The sequence below is a fragment of the Penicillium nucicola genome, assembly GCF_028828085.1.
Source record: "Penicillium nucicola strain IBT 29836 chromosome Unknown utg000005l, whole genome shotgun sequence".
Taxonomy (NCBI): Eukaryota; Fungi; Ascomycota; class Eurotiomycetes; order Eurotiales; family Aspergillaceae; genus Penicillium; species Penicillium nucicola.
In genome coordinates this window covers 354,385-376,076 of record NW_026643129.1, presented here as the reverse complement: position 1 = coordinate 376,076, position 21,692 = coordinate 354,385, and the positions used below count along the sequence as shown (strand labels likewise).

Genomic DNA, 21,692 nt, shown 5'->3' with positions numbered 1-21,692 from the left:
TGAATCTAAATTCATGTAATCATATGATGCTCATATAATTTCTATTTCCATGTTCTCTTTGTCTTGAACAAGAGATACAATGCACTAGGCGAGGTCCACGTATCTGGTCATGGACCACTAGCATCAGCTTCACAGCCTATGATGTCTCGAACTGCCTGATATAATATCTTTTCTTAGCATCTATAAAACCCTACAAATGGCCAGATGAAGCCCTTCAAGCCAGCGAAGTATGGAACTAGACGCTAAACTACTTTGGGGGAAGTGCACAAAAGTACGCGGCCGTGCGTGGAATGAAGTCCGCGAAATGCGCGGGAGGCGCAACTTATGATCTTTTCGCTCAGTGTCTTCCGTACTGTACATGTACAGTAGACCAACCCCAACCCTAACCTTGGCCAGGAACGAGTCTAGTTACCCTGGCCAAGCCCTATGCAAGGCCTCGTCGGTGGAGCTGCAGAGTGCCTTTGCAGTGCGGGGGGACTGGCGAACAGGCTCGAGACTCGGACTATTGTTGAGTCGAGACTATATGTATGAGACGCTAACGTCATGTCCATAAGCCTTAGGGTTTTAGGGCTTACAATTGCTTCCTCTCCTAGGGCTGTACAGTACACTATAGTATGAGTCAGCCCCAATAATATCAAAGACAATAAACACCCAGCCCTAACTAGATCAAGAATCTAGACTCCATACAACTCAGTCCCGTAGAAACAAAAGTACACGAGTTAGCCGCACAAAATCAAAGTAAAGCTTGGTTCCGATCCGAGGTTTCGCCAATGAACAACCAGATTTAGAGTGGACTGTGGCCGACGGACTGGTGGATCATCCTCTCCTCTTGGCTTCCCTTTTTTGCTAAACTATCGCGCGGTGGCCGCGGAATCCGCCAAAACCAAAGTCCAGTGCCATGTTTTCGCCATATATCTGCCAAACTCGGGGAAAAGATTGAAGACCCTCGTGGACACGCCCCCAGACCAACATATGATTGGTGCTATTACGTCCGAGGTGCATCAGATCTGCCTGCTGGGTCCATAGACGTTCTTTTTGCTTTTTTCAGCTCCGTTCGGATTGGCCCATGTTGCTGGTCTTAGTTCCGTGAAGGCGTCGCAGCTTGGCTGCCATTTTGGTCGGATGAGACACTCGGGGATTTGTTCTTATAAATATCATTCTTCGCTATTTCGCTGCTCTTGCAATAACTTCAATAAACATATCATGTTGTGGTTGGAGACTCTAACTTGCTTGTTATAACATTCATCCAAGGGTCGATATGCCCGCGCCTCTTCACCCTCACCCGCAACCGAAGCATACGGCTTCCTTTGCTTCTAGTTCTGCTAACAATGGCCCATCGAGAGTGCAGGTCTCACATGAAGATGAGGACGCCATTGCGGATATTCATCAGACCTTGACAGAGAAGAGTCTTTCACATCCACAGTACCCAGAACCGCATTCCTCCTTCGACAAGTTCCTCGAGGAACAAGTTCAGGGCAGGAAACGTTCCAACCTTGGTGTTTGCTTCCAGTCTCTCTCAACGTGGGGCGAGGGAGATAGCCATGTCGATATCAAGACGCTCGGTACCGCACTCTGGCGGACTTTGACGATGCAAGATATCTACGAGTGGACTCTGCAGCCGTGGATCACGAAGAAGAATCCCGTCGATGGAAGACAACTAATCCGTGATTTTTCCGGTGTGGTCGAAAGTGGCGAAATCATGCTGCAAGTCTCCAACCATCTGATAAGTTAATCAACAAAGCTAACCAGCGTACAGTGTCCTCGGACGACCCGGTGCAGGCTGTTCGACATTTCTTCGCACCATCGCCGGCCACCACTCCTCCTTCCTGGGTGTGACCGGTTCAATCGACTACTCCGGTCTCAGTCCGGAAGAGGTCCGAAAGCACTACCGCGGTGCGGTAGCATACGTCCCCGAAGACGATGTGCATTTCCCAACGCTGACAGTGCGTCAGACTCTCGAGTTCGCCTTGCAGAGTAAAACACCGAAGCGGTACCGAGACCGCATCCCCCGGTATCTCGAGATCTACGGCCGCGTCTTTGGAATGACGCATACCATGAACACGTTGGTGGGCAATGAGTATATCCGCGGTGTGTCTGGTGGAGAGCGCAAGCGGATCTCCATTATTGAATCGCTGGCAAGCGATTCCTCGGTGGCATGCTGGGATAACTCGACTCGAGGATTGGATGCGTCTTCTGCGCTGGATTATGCCCGCAGTTTGCGCATCATGACCGATACCTGTGGAAAGGCGACCTTGCTCACTCTCTACCAAGCGTCTGATGCTATCTACGAGCTGGTCGACAAGGTGCTTCTCATTGATGAAGGGCGCATGCTTTACCAGGGTCCGGCCAATGAGGCAAAGCGCTATTTCGAAGATCTTGGCTATGAATGCGCGGATATGCAGACGACCTCGGACTTTTTGACTAGCATTACTCTCCCGGAGCGTCGACGCTTCCGTTCTGGGTGGGAAGATCGTGCCCCGAAAGGTCCGATCGAGCTCGAGGCTACGTTCCGTCAGAGTACTGCATTCGCCAAGATCGAGACTGCAGTGACAAGCTATGAAGATCAGAAGTGTGGTAGAGCCTCTGGTGCATCGGACTCGGAGTGTGGTAGTATCGAAGAATTCAAGAAGAATGTACAGAGTGACAAGTCACGCTTTGTTTCTTCCAATTCGCCGTATACCATTTCCTTGTTCCGGCAAGTTGTGCTTTGTGCGAAACGGCAGATGTGGCAGTTGAAAGGACATCTCAGTCCGCTATACATCAAGTTGATCTCGTGTGTCGTCTACGGGTTGTTAATTGGGTCCATGTTCTACAACTTGCCTCAAACAACCGAGGGTATGTATGCCCGAGGAGGTGTGCTATTCTATTCATCTATCTTGCTCGCCTGGTTGCAGATGTCGGAACTGGAGGAAGCTATGCAAGGTCGAGATATTCTCAGCCGACAGAAGAAACTCGCTTTTGTTCGACCCAGTGCTGTCTGTTTAGCTCGAGTTCTTTCCGATATGGTTATTTCTGCTCTTCTCACCTTCTTGTACCTGATTGTGATGTACTTTTTGGCCGGTCTTCAATCAAACGTGAGTGTCAAACGGTTTGCTAAAGAATATCCCACTAACAGCGGTACAGGCCGGTGCATTTTTCATCGATTTCCTCCTCATCTACATGTGCACGATCTGTCTTACTGCGCAATTCCGCGTTTTCGCCGCATTGTCCCAGAACTTCGAAGTCGCTCTTCGCTACTGCGGCGTCTCTGTGTTGTTCTGCATCGTTTTCGGTGGCTATGTTCTGTCAGTCGATAAAATGATTCAAGACGTACCCTGGGTCGGATGGATCGCGTATACGACTCCCGCTCTATACACCTACGAGGCTGTTATGGCTGCTGAATTCCACAATATCAATTTCACCTGTGCCACTGGGTCTATTGTTCCAGCAGGTTCTGAATATACTAATCTTGCGTATCAGACTTGTGCATATGCTGGCAGTCAGATTGGCAGTACTGTCGTCAATGGTGATGACTACCTAGCTGTCAAGTATGGATTTTACTACAGCAATGTTTGGCGCAACTTTGGAATTCTCTGTCTTTTCACCATTGTTTTCATTGGTCTCACTTGCTGGTTGAGTGAAGTTCTTGAATGGGAATTGGACAGTGCCGGACCGATTCAATACAAGGGGTCGCCGAAGCTGCTTAAGCGGAAGAACAGCACCCAGTCTGACGAAGAGAAGACTCCTGTCTCGGTCGATCCCAGGGCGCCCCCTGCGGGTTATGACAGCAAGCCTGAGCAGACCATCACAGCCACAGAATCTACCTTTACCTGGTCTGATCTTGAGCTCAATGTTCAAATCGGGAAAGAAAGCCGGAAGTTACTGGATGGTGTGAATGGTTACTGCAAGCCAGGGACTTTGACTGCTCTCGTTGGTGCCTCGGGAGCAGGCAAGTCGACATGTAAGACCTTCTCCGAATGACTTGAAACACAGTAACTAACCACTTCCAGTGTTGACTGCACTCACCCAAAGAGAAAGCCCCGGGACCTTGTCTGGATCATTGTTCGTGGATAACCACCCAATCAACCAATCGTTCAATCGACAAATCGGATATTGCCAACAAATGGATATCCACGACGAAAGCAGTACTATCCGCGAAGCATTTGAATTCTCTGCCCATCTCCGTCAAAGTAGTGAAGTTGCAGAAGCAGAGAAGCTATCTTATGTGCAAACAGTGCTTCACACGTTGGACCTGGTCGAGTTGCAAGACGCTATCATTGGATCACTGGACATCGAAAAGAAGAAGCGCGTGACAATTGGAGTAGAACTATGCGCCAGACCCAAGCTGCTTCTATTTCTAGATGAGCCTACAAGTGGACTTGACAGTCAAGGCGCGACTAGTATCGTTGCTCTTCTTCGACGTCTGGCAAACCAGGGATTGGCGGTTCTTTGTACCATCCACCAGGCTAACCAACAGCAATTCGAAGAGGTATGCATGCATGCCCCCAGTGACCCCCAACATTGATCAGGCTAACAACTACAGTTCGATCGTGTCCTTGCTTTGAGTCCCGGTGGCACCACATACTACTTCGGACCAGTAGGCAAATCTGGCCATGCAATCTTCGACTACTTCAAAAAGCACGGAAATATCCCAGAGAAAGTCACAAACGCAGCTGATTTCCTCATTGAGGTAGTCGTCGATGGTATGAAATCTTCCGGAAACCAAGTAAGCTGGGCATCTGTCTGGCGCGAGTCGGAAGAATGCAAGGAAGTCAAGAATATGATTGCCTCCATTCGATCCGACAAAACTCGTGCACCATCTTCAGCACCATGCCCCCCATCTCTCGGCCGCCAAATCAAACTCCTTACCCAACGAACGTGCCGCCAATTCTGGAGAACGGCTGAATATCCCTACTCTCGTCTCTACGCCTCTTTCCTGCATGCCCTTATCAACGGTCTTACATATCTTCAGATTGGGAATAGTGCGACAGATCTGCAGTCAAAGGCTTTCTCCTGCTTCTTGGTTCTGATGCTGGTTCCTGAGTTTATTAATGCCATTTCCATGCGGTTTATTCTCAACCGGGATATTTGGCTAGCAAGGGAAGGCCCCAGTGGTGTATACAGCTGGGTTGCTTTCTCTACCGCGCAGATCGTTGCTGAAATCCCCTACGCCATCATCGGCGGAGTGGTTTTCTTCGTTTTGTATTATTTCATGGTTGGATTGCCGCTTGGATTCGCTGCGGGATATAGCTTCCTCATGTTCTTCCTCTTTTTCTTATTCGCTACCTCTTGGGGACAGTGGATTGCTGCTATGAGGTGAGTTTGCCAGTCTTCTTTTCCAAGCTTGTTCACTGACACAATATTTAGTTCTGACTCCTTGGTTGCTGCGACACTCATGCCATTCTTCATTATCATGGGCGAGCTCTTCAATGGTATTCTCAGACCACATGAGCAGATGCCTGCCTTTTGGAAATATACCATGTACTACGTCACGCCGTTCACCTACTGGGTTGGAGGTGTTCTCACATCTGTCCTGCGCGGCACCGAAGTTGTCTGTACTCAAAGCGAGTTGACCTTCTTTGAGAGTCCACCGAATAGGACATGCGGTGACTATGCAGGCTCTTGGCTTGATACTAAGGGCGTTGGGTACTTGTCCAACCCCGATGATTTTGGACGATGCGGGTATTGTGAATATAGTTATGGTGACGATGTGAGTTTCTCTCCAGGACCTGGTATTTTCTATGCCTGGATTTCATACTAATATTGCTACAGTATCTCTCTGGCATTGGTCTTGACTCTTCCAAGATCTGGCCGTACTTTGGCATTTTCCTTGGTTTCACGGTGGCAAATTACTTGATGGTGTATGCGCTGGTCTACATACGCTCGGTAATGAAGCCTTTCTGGCGATCAAAGTAAAAAAAAAAACCTGGGCGGGTACGCATCTATTTTGACCTAAGCATAGCGTTGCGAACACGAATGTATATCATAAGTCGAATTTTGAGACATATAATGAAAGAGTGGTGACCAACAAAGTTTATTTTCACATTGAGGGATCAGACCCCTGTTTCTTTTAAGCATCTTAATAGGCTCTTAGCCTGCTTCTCCCCCATTCTGCTCCATTCTGACTCATTTGAAGCCTTTGAAATCCACAAAACTTGGCTTTTCTTATCAATCAGTTCGGAGTTAAGCACACTTGCCTAATGCGGTATCCCCGAGACCGGAGACTACTCCTTCCAGCATCGCATCGACTTCGACCTTATACAACCAGCGTCCTCGAAGCTTGTTCTTCAATTTCAACTTCTGTCAACTCGCTTCGGCTCTCACATTGTCGCCTTTGATCCTGGGAATGGCCACGTTGCTCGAAAGTCTTGAACTTGCCCCCCCGTCTCACGCGCATCACTAGCGTCATCGCAAGGCTACCAACAAAAAAAAAAAGCAATTCCCATTTCACTACTGTTACAATGGAAAGCGATGCAAATTATTATCAAGATCCTCCTTCACCGGAGAATACAGAGGCACCAGCACCTCAGCGACGACGTCGCCCGCCCCTGTCTTGTACGGTGTGTCGCAGGCGTAAACTAAAATGCGATCGCTCACTTCCATGCGGGCAATGCCTTCGCTCCAAAACACCACACGAATGTGTCTTTGTGGGACCTAAACCAGGTCCTGCAGAGACACAGCATATGTCGCCACCTACATCAAAGCGAGCTACTAACGAGACAGAACGCAAAAGTGGCATGTTCGTTTTTGACTCGAAGTTGGGGGCCACTTCGTCGAGGGGTACGAAACGTGCGCGGCCTGATGAGCTGCATGAGCTCCGAAATCGGCTGCGCACATTGGAGAACTCTGTCGGCAGGCCTGCTGTCCTTCAAACGCCTGAGACGTCTATTGGTGACGTGTTCTCTCCCTCTGAGGAGGGGACCGCTAATAGTTCGGAAAATGTGGGTGTCGAGGACCGCGTGCGATACTTACCTGATTCGAGTTTTCGAGGGAAAAAAGCCAAGACGAGATATTTTGGTCGCAGTCATTATACAACGACTGTTTCATTTGTGAGCAACATACCGGGACATGTGAGAGTCGTGCTAACGGAATGTAGTTCCAGGATATTGGTTGCTTTTTGCGCCGTGGTCGCGGATGTCGACAAGGTAAAGACCAGGAGTATAATGAGATGAAAAAATTCAAGACCGAGCTTTGGTCGCGCGAGACGCAGGATCACCAGCGCGCGTTCCGTGAACAGCCGTTCAACTTGCATGAAATGGTGCCATCGCGACAGGTCGCAGATCACCTACTACAGCTCTATCTAGATACATTCGAGACGACATATCGCATTCTACATACTCCGACCTTTTTAAAGCAGTATGCCGACTACTGGGCAGGCACCGAGCCACCCGAAGCGGCATTCCTGGCCCAGTTACTAGCTGTGATGGCTGCCGGGAGCTGCTTCTACGTGCCGATACCAGGCCAAGACGAGCGAGATGTATTCCAGAGACCAGCTATGACATGGATCATGGCTGTGCAGTCTTATATCTCATGCACATTTGTCAGTCCGGAGATAGATCTGCGAATGTTGCAAACACAATGTCTTCTTCTGGTGGCTCGTCTTGGAGTCGCAAGTGATGGCGACGTAGCCTGGGCATCTATGGGGTCGCTCATTCGATCTTCAATGACTATGGGACTCCATCGCGATCCGGCACGTTTCCGCAAATGCACTCCCTTTTATGCCGAGCTACGGCGTCGGCTATGGGTTACGATTGTCGAGCTAGATCTCAAAATCTCTCTTGACCGTGGAGTCCCACCATCCGTTGATCTGGATGAGTGCGATTGTGATCTACCGTCTAATTGGAACGACGCAGATCTAGTACTGGACATGGAGCAAAATCCAGCGCCTCTCAGCACTGCGCTTTACACGCAAAACTTTTACCAGACTCTGTTAATGAGGACTCTGCCATTGCGTTATCGTATCGCCAGGAAAATCAACACCCTGCGATTTAATTTGTCTTACGATGATGCCTTGAGAATGGGTGACGTGCTATCTCGCAGCATGCAGAGCGCATCATCCTTATTCGAAGACAACGCACCTAGTACATTACCCGAAGAAGAAACTCGCCACCAATTTGCCCAATCTCTACACCTTTTTATAATGCGCAAATTTCTTCTCGCTCTGCATCGTCCCTTTTCTCTCAGTGTCGTCCGACTGCCCAAATGCTCTTTCTCGCGCAAAGTCTGCTTGGAGGAATCGCTCGGTATAATCTCGCAGATGGAGCTCCCACTTTCACTTGAGGATATCCAATATCCGCATATTACACAACTTGGCAGCGGGATGTTCCGCGATGAGACATTCCACGCTGCAGTCACAGTCTGCGTGGAGTTATCACTCCAAGCAAACGAAATGAGGAATTCTACTTCGTCAGGAATGGACGGTGTGAACTCTAGCGTTTTGATGAGTATGGTTCAATCACAGCAAGGCGTTATGATGCAGGCCGTCGAACGGACAGCTGATAACTTCGGGAGACGAATCGGTATCGGCGGCAAGGGATCTAAGCCATTCTTTTTCTTGAACATCATCATAGCATCTGTCAAGTCCCGCGTCAAGGGCGAGGACCCCTTGTGCAATGTTGAATCTGCCGCAAAGAGAACGGTTCGGATTTCTCGGGCGTTGCTGGATGGGGCTTCATATCGTGATGCTCAGATTATGGTGGACACTCGACCGGTTCAGGTTAGTATCTCCAGCTATGACTATTTACCAGTCATGTCTAATCTGTTCATCCAGACGCCCATTCCTTCGGGTACCACTCCTATATCTGGGACACCGAGTGATATTGACCCTTCCTCCTTGTTATCCACTGACTTCAGTGACTTCACAGTAAGTATTCTCACTCTTCAAATAGGACCTTCAAAGTGATACTGACCGTCGCAGCCAATGGACCTAGGAGGTTGGTTCGACACATTGGATTATACCGGCCCAGAAATGTGGGATGTCGAGCTCTTCAAAAGTGTCCCAACATTCCCCTAAGTCGCCTGCAACCTCGCAAAAGGGTAAAAAGAAAAAAAGAAAAAGACTAAAATGCTGAACATTATATCGGTATATCGTTCTATGGGTATGGAGTATGGCAGGTTTGATTTGAGATATCCCATTGTATATATAAAACTCCCCTATCAATAAACAACCACGCATGGTTCCAAACTATCAGGCTTTAGCCATTTCCATTTCTTTGCCCAACTCCCTCGCAACAACCTGCGTACAAGGCTTATCTTCACACATCGTCCTCGGGATCATGACATGACTCTGCAGTAACCTGTCGCAAGAAATTAGCCAACCCATTCATTCATTCCAATCCGAATCAACAGAAAGAGAATACTCACGCTTGATATCGCTGGATATTCTTCATCTCCAACTCCGCTAACGCCCTCAACGCCGCCTGGATATCCTCAACCAAAGTCTCACACCGACCCAAGCTAAAGTCTTCCCTGACAACAACACGCATCATGCCCATCGTCTCACAGTCAGCTGCCATAGTATACGCCGGAACAATCCAGCCCTTCTCACGCAATTTACGAGACAGCGCCCACTCATCGAAGAAGACGTTTTGTGTGGGGTTTAACCGGAACGCTACCACCGGAAGGCCGTGGCCACCTCCTTCACTCATGATGATGAAGCCGAGGTCTTTCAGATGCGTTGTCAGATGATCTGCTGTTCTGGTAAGGTTTGCCATGATCGCGGTGTATCCGCTTCGACCCAATCGGATGAGTTGGTAGTATTGAGCTATGATGTGGGAGGCTGGTTTGGAGAAATTCAGGGTGAAGTTCAGCTGGTCGGCTCCGAGATAGTTGATATTGAATATCAGGTCTTTTGGGAGTTCGGACGGAGAGCGCCAAAGAGCCCAGCCGATGCCGGGGTATACCTGATGAATTGTTAGTCGACAGGACAGAAGAACAAGTTCGTGGTTTGCAGTTGCAAACTAACTTACCAGTCCGTATTTATGTCCGGAGACATTAATCGAGACGACGTTTGAGAGTTGGAAATCCCACTGTAACTCAGGATCGATAAAGGGAGCCACAAACCCTCCACTGGCGGCGTCTACATGGATAGGCGTTTCGAGGCCTCGCTCGAGGAGAAGGTCGTTGATGGCTCGCACATCTTCATACTGTCCAGTGTATGTAGTGCCCAAGATGGCGCAGATACCAATTGTGTTCTCGTCGACCAGATCGACGGCTTGAATGGGATCAATGACATAGCGTGTTTCGGTGCATGGGACGAGTTTCTCGTGGATGTCGAAATACTTGCTGGCTTTTTCCAGCACAGCTGCACGCCTGTACTCATGATGATGTTTGGGCTGGAGGAATCCTTTCCTTGGGCTTTGCGGTGATTCTCCCATTTATTTTTCATGGCTAGCACTGCGAGCATGATGGCTTCTGATGATCCAATGCATGATGTACCGACGGCTGTTGGGGACCCGTTTGATAGAGGAGAATGGAATAGGTCGGCTAGGATGTTCAGACATCTGTTTTCGATTTCCACGGATTTGGGATATTCTTCGTGGTCAATGATGTTCTTGTTGGCTGATTCGGCGAGGAGTCGCAGGGCTTCGTCTTCCATGTAGGTGGTCACGAAACTGGCCAGACTGTTGGATGCGAGGTTAGTTCACAGATCATACCTCGTGCTTTCAACGCGATTACGTACTTCAGCATTGGCTGGCCGTCAAGGACAAGATCGTCTTTGATCAGCTGGTAAGCTATATCCTTTGGCATTTCTTCGTCTGGAAGTCGCTGGGATGGCATAGATCTGGCGGCATAGCGAGAACCGTAGACATGAGAGCAATCGCTCTTGGTGGTAAGGGTAGAGAGTTGTGCTATTGAGCCCATTTTATGGATGAAAACGAATTGAGTAATTGAATACAGACTAAATCGACTGCAAGTGTCCTATTATATAGCCCTACCTTCTCGCCTGGATCGTCGAGCCCTGGAAAATCTCTCATAGTAAGTAGCCTGAAGCCGTGGTGGAGCATGAGGGATTTTGCTGCAAGACATCTCGATCAGGACTATTGTAATAAAGGGGTCATTACGCCATCCTAGACCTGGAAGTGATCCATTCCACTCAGGTTACTGATCCCGGGGGAGCCATCCTATTATATCTGAACATATGGATTCGCAAAAGGGATCACGATGACTTCAAGAACCTAAGTCTATCAAAATCTCTTGGCAAGGTAGGCCAAGACCTTCCAGAAAGCATTGGCATCGTGAGAAATGGGCTGGTCAATGTTTCAACTCCTAGCTACACAGGCTCCAGCATTAGCAGTGCATCCTTGCCATCCCTTGTTCCAAATTTAGAGCATTCTACTCCTGGATTGTTAACATGACGATGCGGGAAAGATTTCATACGTGTACACCGTACAGCAGCCTGTAAATACCAGGCTTGCCAATAAGTAAGTTTGCGCCTCTTGCGAGGCATGCATATCCACTTCATATTTGTGTTTGTTGCCCCTGTAGATCCCGCTGGCGCGTAGTCCGCAAGGAACCGTCCAGCCGTACGACCAAGCTTCTCGGGAGCGTCGATCCCGATGCGCCAAGGGCTAAATAGATGATAGGCAGAGGGTTATTACTGGCTGAACTGTATGTACTATTTAAAGACAGATGTCGTGGCGCCTATGATGACGAGCCTAGAACCATGACACCTTAGCGCTGTCAATCCCTTAGATTGATGCATAAGAATGTCACTTGGGATTTATTCAACAATTACTCTGTACTTTATAACCAACCATTCATGTCTGCGGCTTCGATGGTCAGATCTATCACAATTACATGTGTTAACCGATACATGCAGTGCGTGGAAGTACCACCTCTTCCACCAACAGTGTTATCTATGACACGTAACCAGTGACTCTGCAAGGGATACATGCAGTTGGCGGTTGTGGCACTCGATCACGATAAGAATCCCTGAGTGGCCAAAGCCCAGGGAGCATTCCCCAGCACGAAATTGACATAATGGCGGCATTCGCGCAATTCGCAGTGGCATGGCCCATATCAAGTTCCGACCCTGTCCTTTGGGATAGTCAACGTCAGCTGGCCCAAATCACCACCCTTTTCTGGCACAAGAACAATCTCCAAAGACAGTGCCATATTCCAGCTGCATGGAGAGCAGATATCCCTCGTTTCTAGCCAGAATTCATCGACTTGGCTCTTAGTTCTTCGCGGCTGCGGGAATAGGATGCTTCATCCGATTTTGGATCTTAGTAGTGTGAATGTTGTCCTTGCGTTGTCAGGTGAGACCGTTGCATATTACGCAGCGCATGAGGTGATCGACTGACCGATCCAGGAATCTACATTTTGGTCTTTGGATTCATTGCTGTGAAGATCAAACAAAGATGGTACCTCGGTGAAGCACGTATGTATTGCACATCCTTGCCAAAGAACAGATACTGACCTTGTACAGTACCATCATTTATAGTTGGCGCTATCATTGGACCGTTTTGTGCTAAATTCATCAACGTGGGCCAATGGACTGGCAACTCTGGAAATGATGTCGGTGACATAGCCTATGTAAGTATCCACAACTACGAGCGTAGATACCAGAGCTAATACTGTAATGACAGGGCTTGAGCCGACTAGTGATTGGTATCGGAATGGTCAAAGTTGGCTATGAGCTACCAAAGCGATATCTTCGGCTTCGCCTGGTCGAGCTCACCATCTGTTTACTGCCTTTGATGACCATTCAATGGTTGATCACATCAGCATGTATCAAGCTCATGATTCCTCAGTTGAGTTTTGTACGCGATGTGGGTTCCTTTCAATAGCAGCGTGCTGACTTCGCCCAGTTGACTTCACTCATAATCGGATCTTGTGTGATATGTATCGATCCCGTACTGTCGCAGGCTATCGCCAAAGGCCCTTTTGCAGATCAATACGTCCGAAGACATCTTCGAGAATTCATCTCAGCGGAAGCAGGAGGGAATGATGGCTTCGGATTTCCATTTCTTCTCCTCTCGATTGCGCTCCTTCGTTATACCGATACACCGCCAGGTGCAATGAGCTCCGTCCAGACAGACCCCACGACACAGAAGCGAGATTGGATTGGAGAGCCTGATACTGGTCGGTTTGGTGGTGATGTCAATCGGGCATTGGCTCACTGGGCCGTTGAAGGCGTTTTATACATGCTGGTCATGGGCGCTGGGTACGGTGTACTTGTTGGATTCTTGAGTCGGAAAGCGTTGAACATTGCTTCAAAGAGGTACATTACAATGATGACGGTGAAGTTTGACATATTGACTGATTAATGGTAGGCGATGGGTCGACAAGGAGAGTTTCGTTTTATATCCCGTTGCTATCGGAGTGAGTGATGCCTTCTCATGCTAGACTTTTCGCCCACTAACAAGATACAACCGTAAGTTATTTATTGTTGGCACATGCGGCTGCTTTGGTTCCGACGAGACTCTCGCCTGCTTCGTTGCCGGCTGCGCTTTGAATTGGGACGGTTTGTACCATTTCGAAATTGAAGAACGACATGATTCTTTCAATTCTGCGATTGAAAACGTCTTGAACATTGGGACATTCATGTTCCTCGGTGTTATCATGCCCTGGGATCAATTCCATATGCCGAGTCAGAGTGGGATCACCATTGCCCGACTAGTCGGACTGGGATTCTTGATCTTGATATTCCGTCGCATCCCAGCGATCATGATGGGATATCGATTCATGCCCAAGGTGTGCAATGATTGGAAAGAGGCCTTGTTTATGGGTTATTTTGGGCCTATTGGTAAGTTCACGGACTGATTGTTGTATGGATGACACTGACAACTTAAGGAATTGGCGCGATATCATATGTAGAGTATGCCCGCCGACTATTACCCGATCCCGGACAAAGTGATGCTGAGATCAACATCTTGACTTCGACCATGATTCCCGGTAAGACGAGTTCCCCGCTTCTCTTAGCTCCTCTCATTCGTGCAATCTAGTGGTTTACTGGCTGGTCTTTTTCTCCATCGTCATCCACGGGCTATCCATTCCAGTCCTGAATGGTCTCTATAAGTGGTTCAGGGTTCCCATCATCAAAGACCACCCAGTGGAAATAATCCTGCTCTCTGAAAACGAACCAGTTCCGAATAATAGCGTGGTCGATCGCCAAGGCCACTCGATTGTGCTGAATAACCGATTCTCTTGTGCATCCGGTCATCGTCAGTCAGATGATGACAATAATCAAGAGCCAGATATCATCATGTTACGACGCAGTGGAGACACAGATTATACGGGCTCGCTGGAACGAGACTCCACCAAGGCGTCTTCGCGGGAGCTGGAGCGGACGATATCCGTGAAAAACGTGGTATAGATCTTCGTTTTGTACATACCACATAGTTATGAAGAATTTATGATCAGGTTTAAAGCGACAATTTCTATGTACGCAGCTCTCGGAGTATCGAGCTTCCGCTTCCGCTTCCGCTTAGTCGTTCGGATGTGGAGTTGATATCTTCGGATATACGCTGGAAATGCGGAGGAATACGTGTGGACGGGAAGTAAAGGCGCGTATATTGATCGCTCTATATAAACCCCTCTCTTTTCTCTCCCGTGATAATCAGTATCTAACAAAATGGCTTCTCCAGACTTTGAAACAGCGTGGAAACAACTCCCTCATCCTGCCAATCACCCGGCTTTTCGCTACAATGGATTCCATCCAGGCCGCATTACAAACCTCCCCAAAGGCCATGTCAAGAAAGCAGGATTTCAAGCGTTTCCCGTAGATGTGACCTGGGAGCAAGACTGTGCGATTATTATGCGCGATGGGATCAAGCTCTACGGGGATGTCTTCCGACCGAGCCATGCAGACAAAGTGCCCGCTATTATACCTTACAGTCCGTATGGAAAGGTTGACTCGGGAATTTTATCCTATGATATCATGGGCCCCTACCGTATAGGAATCCCATACCAGCGTCTGAGTGGGTATGAGACATTCGAAGGTCCTAACCCTGCTGAGTGGGCCGAGCGTGGATATGCAGTTGTGGACATTGATGCTCGGGGCTGCGCGCATTCCGAGGGAAATGTCGTTTTCTGGGGTCAGCAGGAGGCAGAGGATATCTTTGATTGTATTACTTGGGTCTCTCAACAGTCGTGGTGCAATGGATCAGTTGTTCTAGCGTGAGTCTTTGTCAGAATGTACGTATATCCAGTATCGAGACTGATTGAAGCACAGTGGAAACTCGTGGCTCTCTATTAGCCAGACCAACTTCGCCTCTCGGCTTTCTCACCCAGCCCTGAAAGCAATCGCTCCATGGGAAGGTCTTTCAGATCCATATACTCAGCAAAACTGCCGTGGTGGGATCCCCAATCCATTCTTTTTGGATATGATCACAAGCGCATTTGCCGGTCCAGCCAAAGTAGAGGATCTGGGGAAAATGCTGCAAGAGCATCCATTGTATGATGCATACTGGCAGAGCAAGAATATCGATACCAAGAATATTCGTGATCTCCCGGTATACTTCACAGCCTCTTACTCAACGGGCCTCCACTCAGAAGGATCTTTCGGTGGATTCCAAATAGCATCTACTCCTAAGAAATGGATTCGGATTCACAATTCTCAGGAATGGCACGACATCTACACTGTCGCAGCGAACGACGACCTGCAGCGCTTCTTCGATTTCTACGCGAAGGGTATCCAAAACGGCTGGGAAGAGGACACTCCCCCAGTCCGACTCACCTTGCTGGGCTTCGAAAATAGCCCAGCAAAAACAATTGTCGAGCGACCTGAGGCACAGTGGCCTCCCGCAAGCCTGAAAATGGAGAAGTACTATCTTGACGCTACCACCAAGTCCCTCCGTCATTCCAAACCAGACGCCGTCGCCACAGCAGCACATGAAAGCCACTCTTTGACCGACTCCTCGGACTTCAGCATGATGTTCCCCGAGTACACAGAGCTCTCCGGACGACCATTCGTGAAACTCTTCATGTCCGCCCCCTCGCATGATGATCTTGATGTCGTCGTGCAGATTCGCAAGCTCTCTGCCACTGGAGAAGTCCTCGAGTCTCTCAATTGGTCTCCCATGCCACAACCCCAGCCAGAAGTGCCCAATATAAATGTCGCCAAGCATCTCGGTCCCCAGGGCATGCTGCGTGCATCTCATCGCGTGAGTATGGTCCCGCGATGCAATGAGGACGAGTATCCGTCCTATGACCACCGTTCTCGGCAAGCAATTACGCCGGGTGAAATTGTGGAGCTACTTATTCCCATTTGGCCCATGGGAGTGGTGTATGAAGCAGGCGAGGGATTAGTGCTGAAGATCGCAGGCCATGATATGGCGCTGCCAGAGACTGAGTCGTTGAGACCGACTGAGCCTCGCGATGAGAATAAGGGACAGCATATTGTCCACACCGGCGGAGAATATGATAGTTATCTCGTTCTTCCGCGCATTGCATAGTGGCCGGGGAAATCTTTTGAATATTTGACAATCCCAATCTTGACAGGAAACCCCAGAACGCCATGAGAAAGTTATGCCATGGAGCTTATAGATCATTTCAAACATCCTAATTAAAGCCCTCCTCTAGCCATTGTGACATCTCCATAGCAAAACAAGCACGTATTGTCCACGTCAAGTCTCGCGTCGACCTGGAAATCTAGTAAAATGTCACTACGGTCGCTCAGTTACTTGGCGTGTAGTCCAATAGAGCAAAAAGAAGAAAAAAAAACATACAACAGTAAGGATTCGCTAGTGGTCACCCACCTAACTACTAACTTACCGGCGTGTGGCTTATGTGTAGTTAGTAGTTGGGTGGGTGTCGCCCGGGTGAGTTTAGAGTGAGGGCCGCTTTAATGTCGCGCGACCAGGGGTGAGAGGCTGGGTGAGAATCACGTAAGTCGCGCGACTAGTGCACTGACCTGTTACGCACTGCTAGCGGGTCGTCGCTATGTTAGAATATTTCCTGGGTTATACTTGCCTGTCGTGCTGACTTCCAACCTCAACGATCTGTCTCTCAACCGTACCGTTGCCTAACAGGCCTTATACGGGCTAAGTCCTTTTGAGGGTATCGAGGAGCGATGCCAAGTAGAGCGCCGAGTCAGTCTATACAGAGGTATAGGCCTTCCCGTGGTGTTGTCAAGTTATAATCAAGTTATACGAGTCACAAAGGTTTCTGAACAGTAGACACAAGTAACAATGGATGATTGAACACGAAGAACTAAACTAGATAGATGAGGTCCTACATATATATCCCGAGTTCTTCCTGTAGATGAGTAGAAAATAGAACAGTAGAACTGTTCTACTCGACGACTGTCTACCGTTCTACTACTTGCATGATCACGTGGTTGCCGTGAGATGATTAATTGCAGTAATCATTGAGACGGCGAATCGGAGGCCGGAAGTGGCCTTACCGTCACCTAGCGTTGTGGCGTATTCTGGGTGATGGTAAATCAAGGGCCGAAAAAGGCGCCCGCCTCTGACTGTTTGTCACGTGATCCCAATGGGTCGGTCGATTGACTGGTCCATGACCGCCCATCAACAAGTTGCGGCCCCATACTGATTGGTGCCTGGTAGGTCCGTAACATGACCCTCTAAGCTGAGCTAAATTATAACACTATTGGACCATGGGCCCCTTTTTGAAACAGCTAGTCTCTTGGCATATGTAAGCAGCCTCGAATAACTATCGACGATAAAGTAATTTCAAATACTAACTCTAATAGATGCGAAGCCGCTTCACTACAACAGACTAGATCCTATGAATTGTGAATTAAAGCAATACAACCAAAAAATATAAGTGATTTAGAGCTAGATAATATATGAGTGCCGAGTTCCTCTTAGCCTATTTTTTTTATGCTACCGGCTAGCGAGCTAACCGCACGAACCGAAGTATTCGTATCTCGTAATCTACGTATAGCTATATCGGAACTTTGCTTATCGGTCACTTTAGGGATACTCCCTAACCACTGCTAACCATTGGCTAGGGATTATGAAATCTTGGAATTGGATAATTCATGGTCACTTACATATCTTCTGGTGGCCAGAATAACAAGAGTGGATTCAAATTAGGCTTTTCATGAAGCGTTCGCATGGTCATTGAATCATCCATGACATAATCATATGATACATAGTTCGCTTCTAAACTCATTTTCAAAGTCACGGTTTCTGCCTCTCTCAAAACTGCCGATTCTCTTCAAATGATGGTTGTCACTGCCCTGCTTCTCATCGACAAGAAGCAGTCCTCTCACCCCATAACCGTCATAGGCGTCCTTCCTCATAGTGATAGCCGCGCATAATACTAAGCAAGGCTCAGGAAGTACTGTCTCATCGTACATACCGCACATGTTGCGGATCCATGTGCCGTGCAAGTATGTCCCCTCCGGGTCTTCTTTAATGACATCCCGATCAATCTCTCCATTCGCATCGAAGTACTCTTTCGAATGTCTTTCAAATGCCTGCTCAAAGGTCATCACACTTTCGTCTGGGATCAAAGTTGTTTTTATTGATGTGATAAGACCAGGGAGCAGAAGAACATTAGATGTGGCCGGATTGAACCAGGCCCTTTTAATGGGACTTTTCAGTATGAGCTTTGCCGACAGTATCTCTCCAAATGGGTTTAATTTGGGAAATGCCGCCGCTGTCGAGCAATCTATGATCTCACAGATAATATCTGGAGGCGTCTCATCTTCGTCGTCAAAATTGAAATCGAAATGAATTATCCCTCCATCAAGACTTGCCCAAGACCAAGACGGTGCCCGGTATGTGATGGGCCGGCGAAAGGTAAATGTCTCATCTTCTTCAAGCGTTCTATGCCGGTCCGAGGTATACCATGTAAGTTGCCTCGCAAGATTATGCTGCCAAAGTCCAGCGAAGTATCCAGGTCCAAGGACTTCGGAGAATGATGGATGAGAGGCAACACCGGCGACTGCATTTAATTTATCCCGCTCAAGACTGGTGGCTCGCAGTGAGTATACCGTGACGAGCCGGAGCCAGCAACTCAAACACTTGTCTTTAGCAGAGTCGGCTTCTTCCCCCTCAGGTAGAAGTGAGTGCAGGTTAAGGCTATACTTTTCATCATTTTCGTTATATCCACTGTCGAGATCATGTGGAAAGTATAATGAATTGCCAAAATTCTGTACCCTTTCACGGCACCTCCACGTCATAGTTTGTGTAGTAAAGGCCAGGGTACGGTTGCTCAATAATTGCTCCTGCAAAGTCCAAGCCCTTTTTGCTATGGACTCAAGTCGCTCATCATAGCATGCACCATCCAGCTCGTTGATAGACATGGTACCAAATCTGCCAGGCCCTAACCGAACGGGTATCGTGTGAAGGGTCTCCTGTTGAACACGAGGATACAATAATCCTTGATAGACATTTTCCGCAGCAGAAGCAATTATGGTTAACGCGGAAGAGGAGTACAACTCCTTCATATTGGCAATCTCTTTAACCTTCTGTTCTTCATTATCCTGGATGATACAGAGAGCATCAACCCACAAATATGGTATGGACAATGCGCGAGTAATTGTTATAGCGTCCTGAATGGTGGGTGGTAGGCTCTCCATGTCCAATCCTTCCGTTAATTGACCATGATTAGCCTTGGAAAGGGCAAGAAACGGTCGTTTACCCCAGCAATAAGAAACTGAGGCATAAACTCCATGCATGCCACTAGACTCAACAATGCGTGGGCGCTGGTGTTCTGATGGACTAACTTCAATAACTCTGGGCGGGAGAACAACCTCCTGTTGTGAAATGCTGCAGAGCTCATGCTCCTTGCATTCCGTCAACCATGTTCGCATTTGCTTCCAAGCATCGTAACTATCGACATCGGTCCTCAAAGGTCTAGCAGTCACATAAGCCGCTGCGGGGTCATCGGCTCCCGTGCAAGCATGAATAAAGAGACTATAGCCGCCCTTATCTTTACCGGTTGTTGAAGACGTACATGCACTGCTGAGGTAGAATATATTGCCGCCTGGGGGTAGAGTCGATGCGATACGAGTGGGTGAAAGCAAAATGGTAACTTTATCTTCTGTTGTCCAATCGTCGCTTATAAATTCACACATATAAGAGCACCAATTGCATACGGAATTCTTGATCTCACCAACTGTGGCAGTTGCTTGGATCAGTGTAGACCCATAGTCAATTTGAGAGCGATCGAGTGTGCAAAGGTTCTCGAAATCTTCGGTGTTGAACACGGTACTCCAACACCTGTCGCACACAAGCTCTTTAGGCAGCATTTTAAGCTCCGTCTTCGATGGCAGCGTATGCAAAAACAGCGGTTCTGAGGAAGGTCCACAGCTACTGACATGTCAAAATGGAAATCACGTGTATTTTCTTTACTCCAGTCACTTGCTACCCAACCGTGCTCAACATGTGCCTAATGGAATCTTAGGTGGGCTTAGTTACGACACAGCCCGGGGCTGTAGTGGGGCCGTGCGGGGCTTGGATGATACGCCGGTAGCGCGGTGCTGAGGCAGCAGCCTAGGATCTTGAGCTTAGCTAGCTGTAAGGTGTTTAAATAGCTCCATACTATGTACCACACCCCCTTATAACTTACAGTACCGGAAAGGATGACGTAAGCGGGACATAAGCGCATAAATGAGGATCATTCTCTAAGGGCATTAGGCGAAGGGCCCGAACTTTGTTTGCTCCTCCCTACAAGCGCAAGAACTTTCCTTGGACAATTATCACGAATATTCGCGATAAGATATGACTCAGTGGTATATACTACTTAGGAATGATATTTCACGACCGGAGTTCCGAGCTGAGCGATCGTCTTAGTCTACTTGTAAAGGGTATACGTTATTACAGGTGTATGGCCTGTCAATCAGGCAAGGGAGGAATGGTCCCAAGGGGAGGAAACGCTGTAGTCTCGTATTGTGTTCAAGACTGATTCTTGGCGGAATCAGTGGGGTCCCGAGGGGGGCCCTGACTATACCCATTGATAGCGTCGAAGCCATGGAGCAATACCGCGACCTTATCATTCTCTAACCGGGGAGTGCACGTCTAGTAAGAGAGGCCGCCACCACGCTAATTATTTTAAGATTCTACTTCGAGTTAACCGACCTACCGGAAGACACCGCGGCTCTATTTTAGTATCGCGGGGTAATACGTTATAAGGGGTTAGCTCGGGATCTGATTTTGGGACTTACCCGCCTATATCTAGATGGGTTAGAGTTTACTTCTAGCAGTGTGCTGATTAATATATTCACGGGTCTAGATGAACTTTATACCTCTTATAGAAGTTATATCCACCTGCTGTCCTTTTTGACCTATCATCTTTATGACAAAGTGGACGTCTTCCTACAAACCCATCCGAATAAGCGCTAGAGGATAAGTGGGTTCCTAGAAAGTCTGGCTACTTTTGCTAGTAAGCAAGGATTAATGTCTTTATTTGGCTATAGCAACCACAGGCATCTATCCCGAGCATCTTGTAGTTCATGTGACGCTGTTAGTGGCCTATCAAAGAGGAGGCGACATACGCAGCAATCTACGGAGTTTGAACTAGAGCCTAAACGAATATACACTAGAGAATCTAAATAGAATGATAACACTAGTATTTTGATTTGTCACCTATGTCATGAAGTGCAATATATATTCTTTCCGTTATTGCGTTTTGCGATATACTAGATCTCCTTTGTTGAGATTTATGGTGGCCGGCCATGGTTTATGCCATGAATGAGCCATGACGGCAACCGCAGTAATTCATCAGCTGGGAAATCTAATCAGGACTAGCTTAAGGCAGAGTTTTCTGGTATATAAGGAGATTCTCACACAAAT

General features: G+C 48.1%; 6 protein-coding genes across 6 annotated transcripts; 4 read left to right on the top strand and 2 right to left on the bottom strand.

Moving 5' to 3' along the window:
- Positions 1-1,258: 1,258 nt before the first annotated feature.
- Positions 1,259-5,895, top strand: N7511_005218 (putative ABC multidrug transporter; the record flags this gene model as incomplete). Its single annotated transcript, XM_057127595.1, has 7 exons — positions 1,259-1,727; positions 1,750-3,074; positions 3,124-3,940; positions 3,990-4,468; positions 4,523-5,295; positions 5,347-5,689; positions 5,752-5,895. The coding sequence occupies 7 exons, from the start codon at positions 1,259-1,261 to the stop codon at positions 5,893-5,895; spliced, it is 4,350 nt and encodes a 1,449-aa protein (XP_056984112.1).
- Positions 5,896-6,440: 545 nt separating this feature from the next.
- Positions 6,441-8,992, top strand: N7511_005217 (uncharacterized protein; the record flags this gene model as incomplete). Its single annotated transcript, XM_057127594.1, has 3 exons — positions 6,441-7,028; positions 7,076-8,842; positions 8,897-8,992. The coding sequence occupies 3 exons, from the start codon at positions 6,441-6,443 to the stop codon at positions 8,990-8,992; spliced, it is 2,451 nt and encodes an 816-aa protein (XP_056984111.1).
- A 174-nt stretch (positions 8,993-9,166) lies between these two features.
- On the bottom strand, positions 9,167-10,842 carry N7511_005216 (uncharacterized protein; the record flags this gene model as incomplete). Its single annotated transcript, XM_057127593.1, has 5 exons — positions 9,167-9,275; positions 9,343-9,881; positions 9,948-10,192; positions 10,261-10,601; positions 10,661-10,842. 5 exons carry the CDS (start codon positions 10,840-10,842, stop codon positions 9,167-9,169), a joined length of 1,416 nt encoding a protein of 471 aa, XP_056984110.1.
- Positions 10,843-12,184: 1,342 nt separating this feature from the next.
- N7511_005215 (putative plasma membrane antiporter) lies at positions 12,185-14,299 on the top strand (the record flags this gene model as incomplete). The annotated part of the gene is made up of 9 exons (XM_057127592.1): positions 12,185-12,239; positions 12,293-12,361; positions 12,410-12,516; positions 12,570-12,743; positions 12,792-13,204; positions 13,257-13,305; positions 13,363-13,729; positions 13,777-13,878; positions 13,929-14,299. The coding sequence occupies 9 exons, from the start codon at positions 12,185-12,187 to the stop codon at positions 14,297-14,299; spliced, it is 1,707 nt and encodes a 568-aa protein (XP_056984109.1).
- Positions 14,300-14,557: 258 nt separating this feature from the next.
- Positions 14,558-16,379, top strand: N7511_005214 (uncharacterized protein; the record flags this gene model as incomplete). Its single annotated transcript, XM_057127591.1, has 2 exons — positions 14,558-15,102; positions 15,158-16,379. 2 exons carry the CDS (start codon positions 14,558-14,560, stop codon positions 16,377-16,379), a joined length of 1,767 nt encoding a protein of 588 aa, XP_056984108.1.
- A 1,652-nt stretch (positions 16,380-18,031) lies between these two features.
- Positions 18,032-20,149, bottom strand: N7511_005213 (HET domain-containing protein; the record flags this gene model as incomplete). The annotated part of the gene is made up of 1 exon (XM_057127590.1): positions 18,032-20,149. The coding sequence occupies one exon, from the start codon at positions 20,147-20,149 to the stop codon at positions 18,032-18,034; it is 2,118 nt and encodes a 705-aa protein (XP_056984107.1).
- Positions 20,150-21,692: the final 1,543 nt, after the last annotated feature.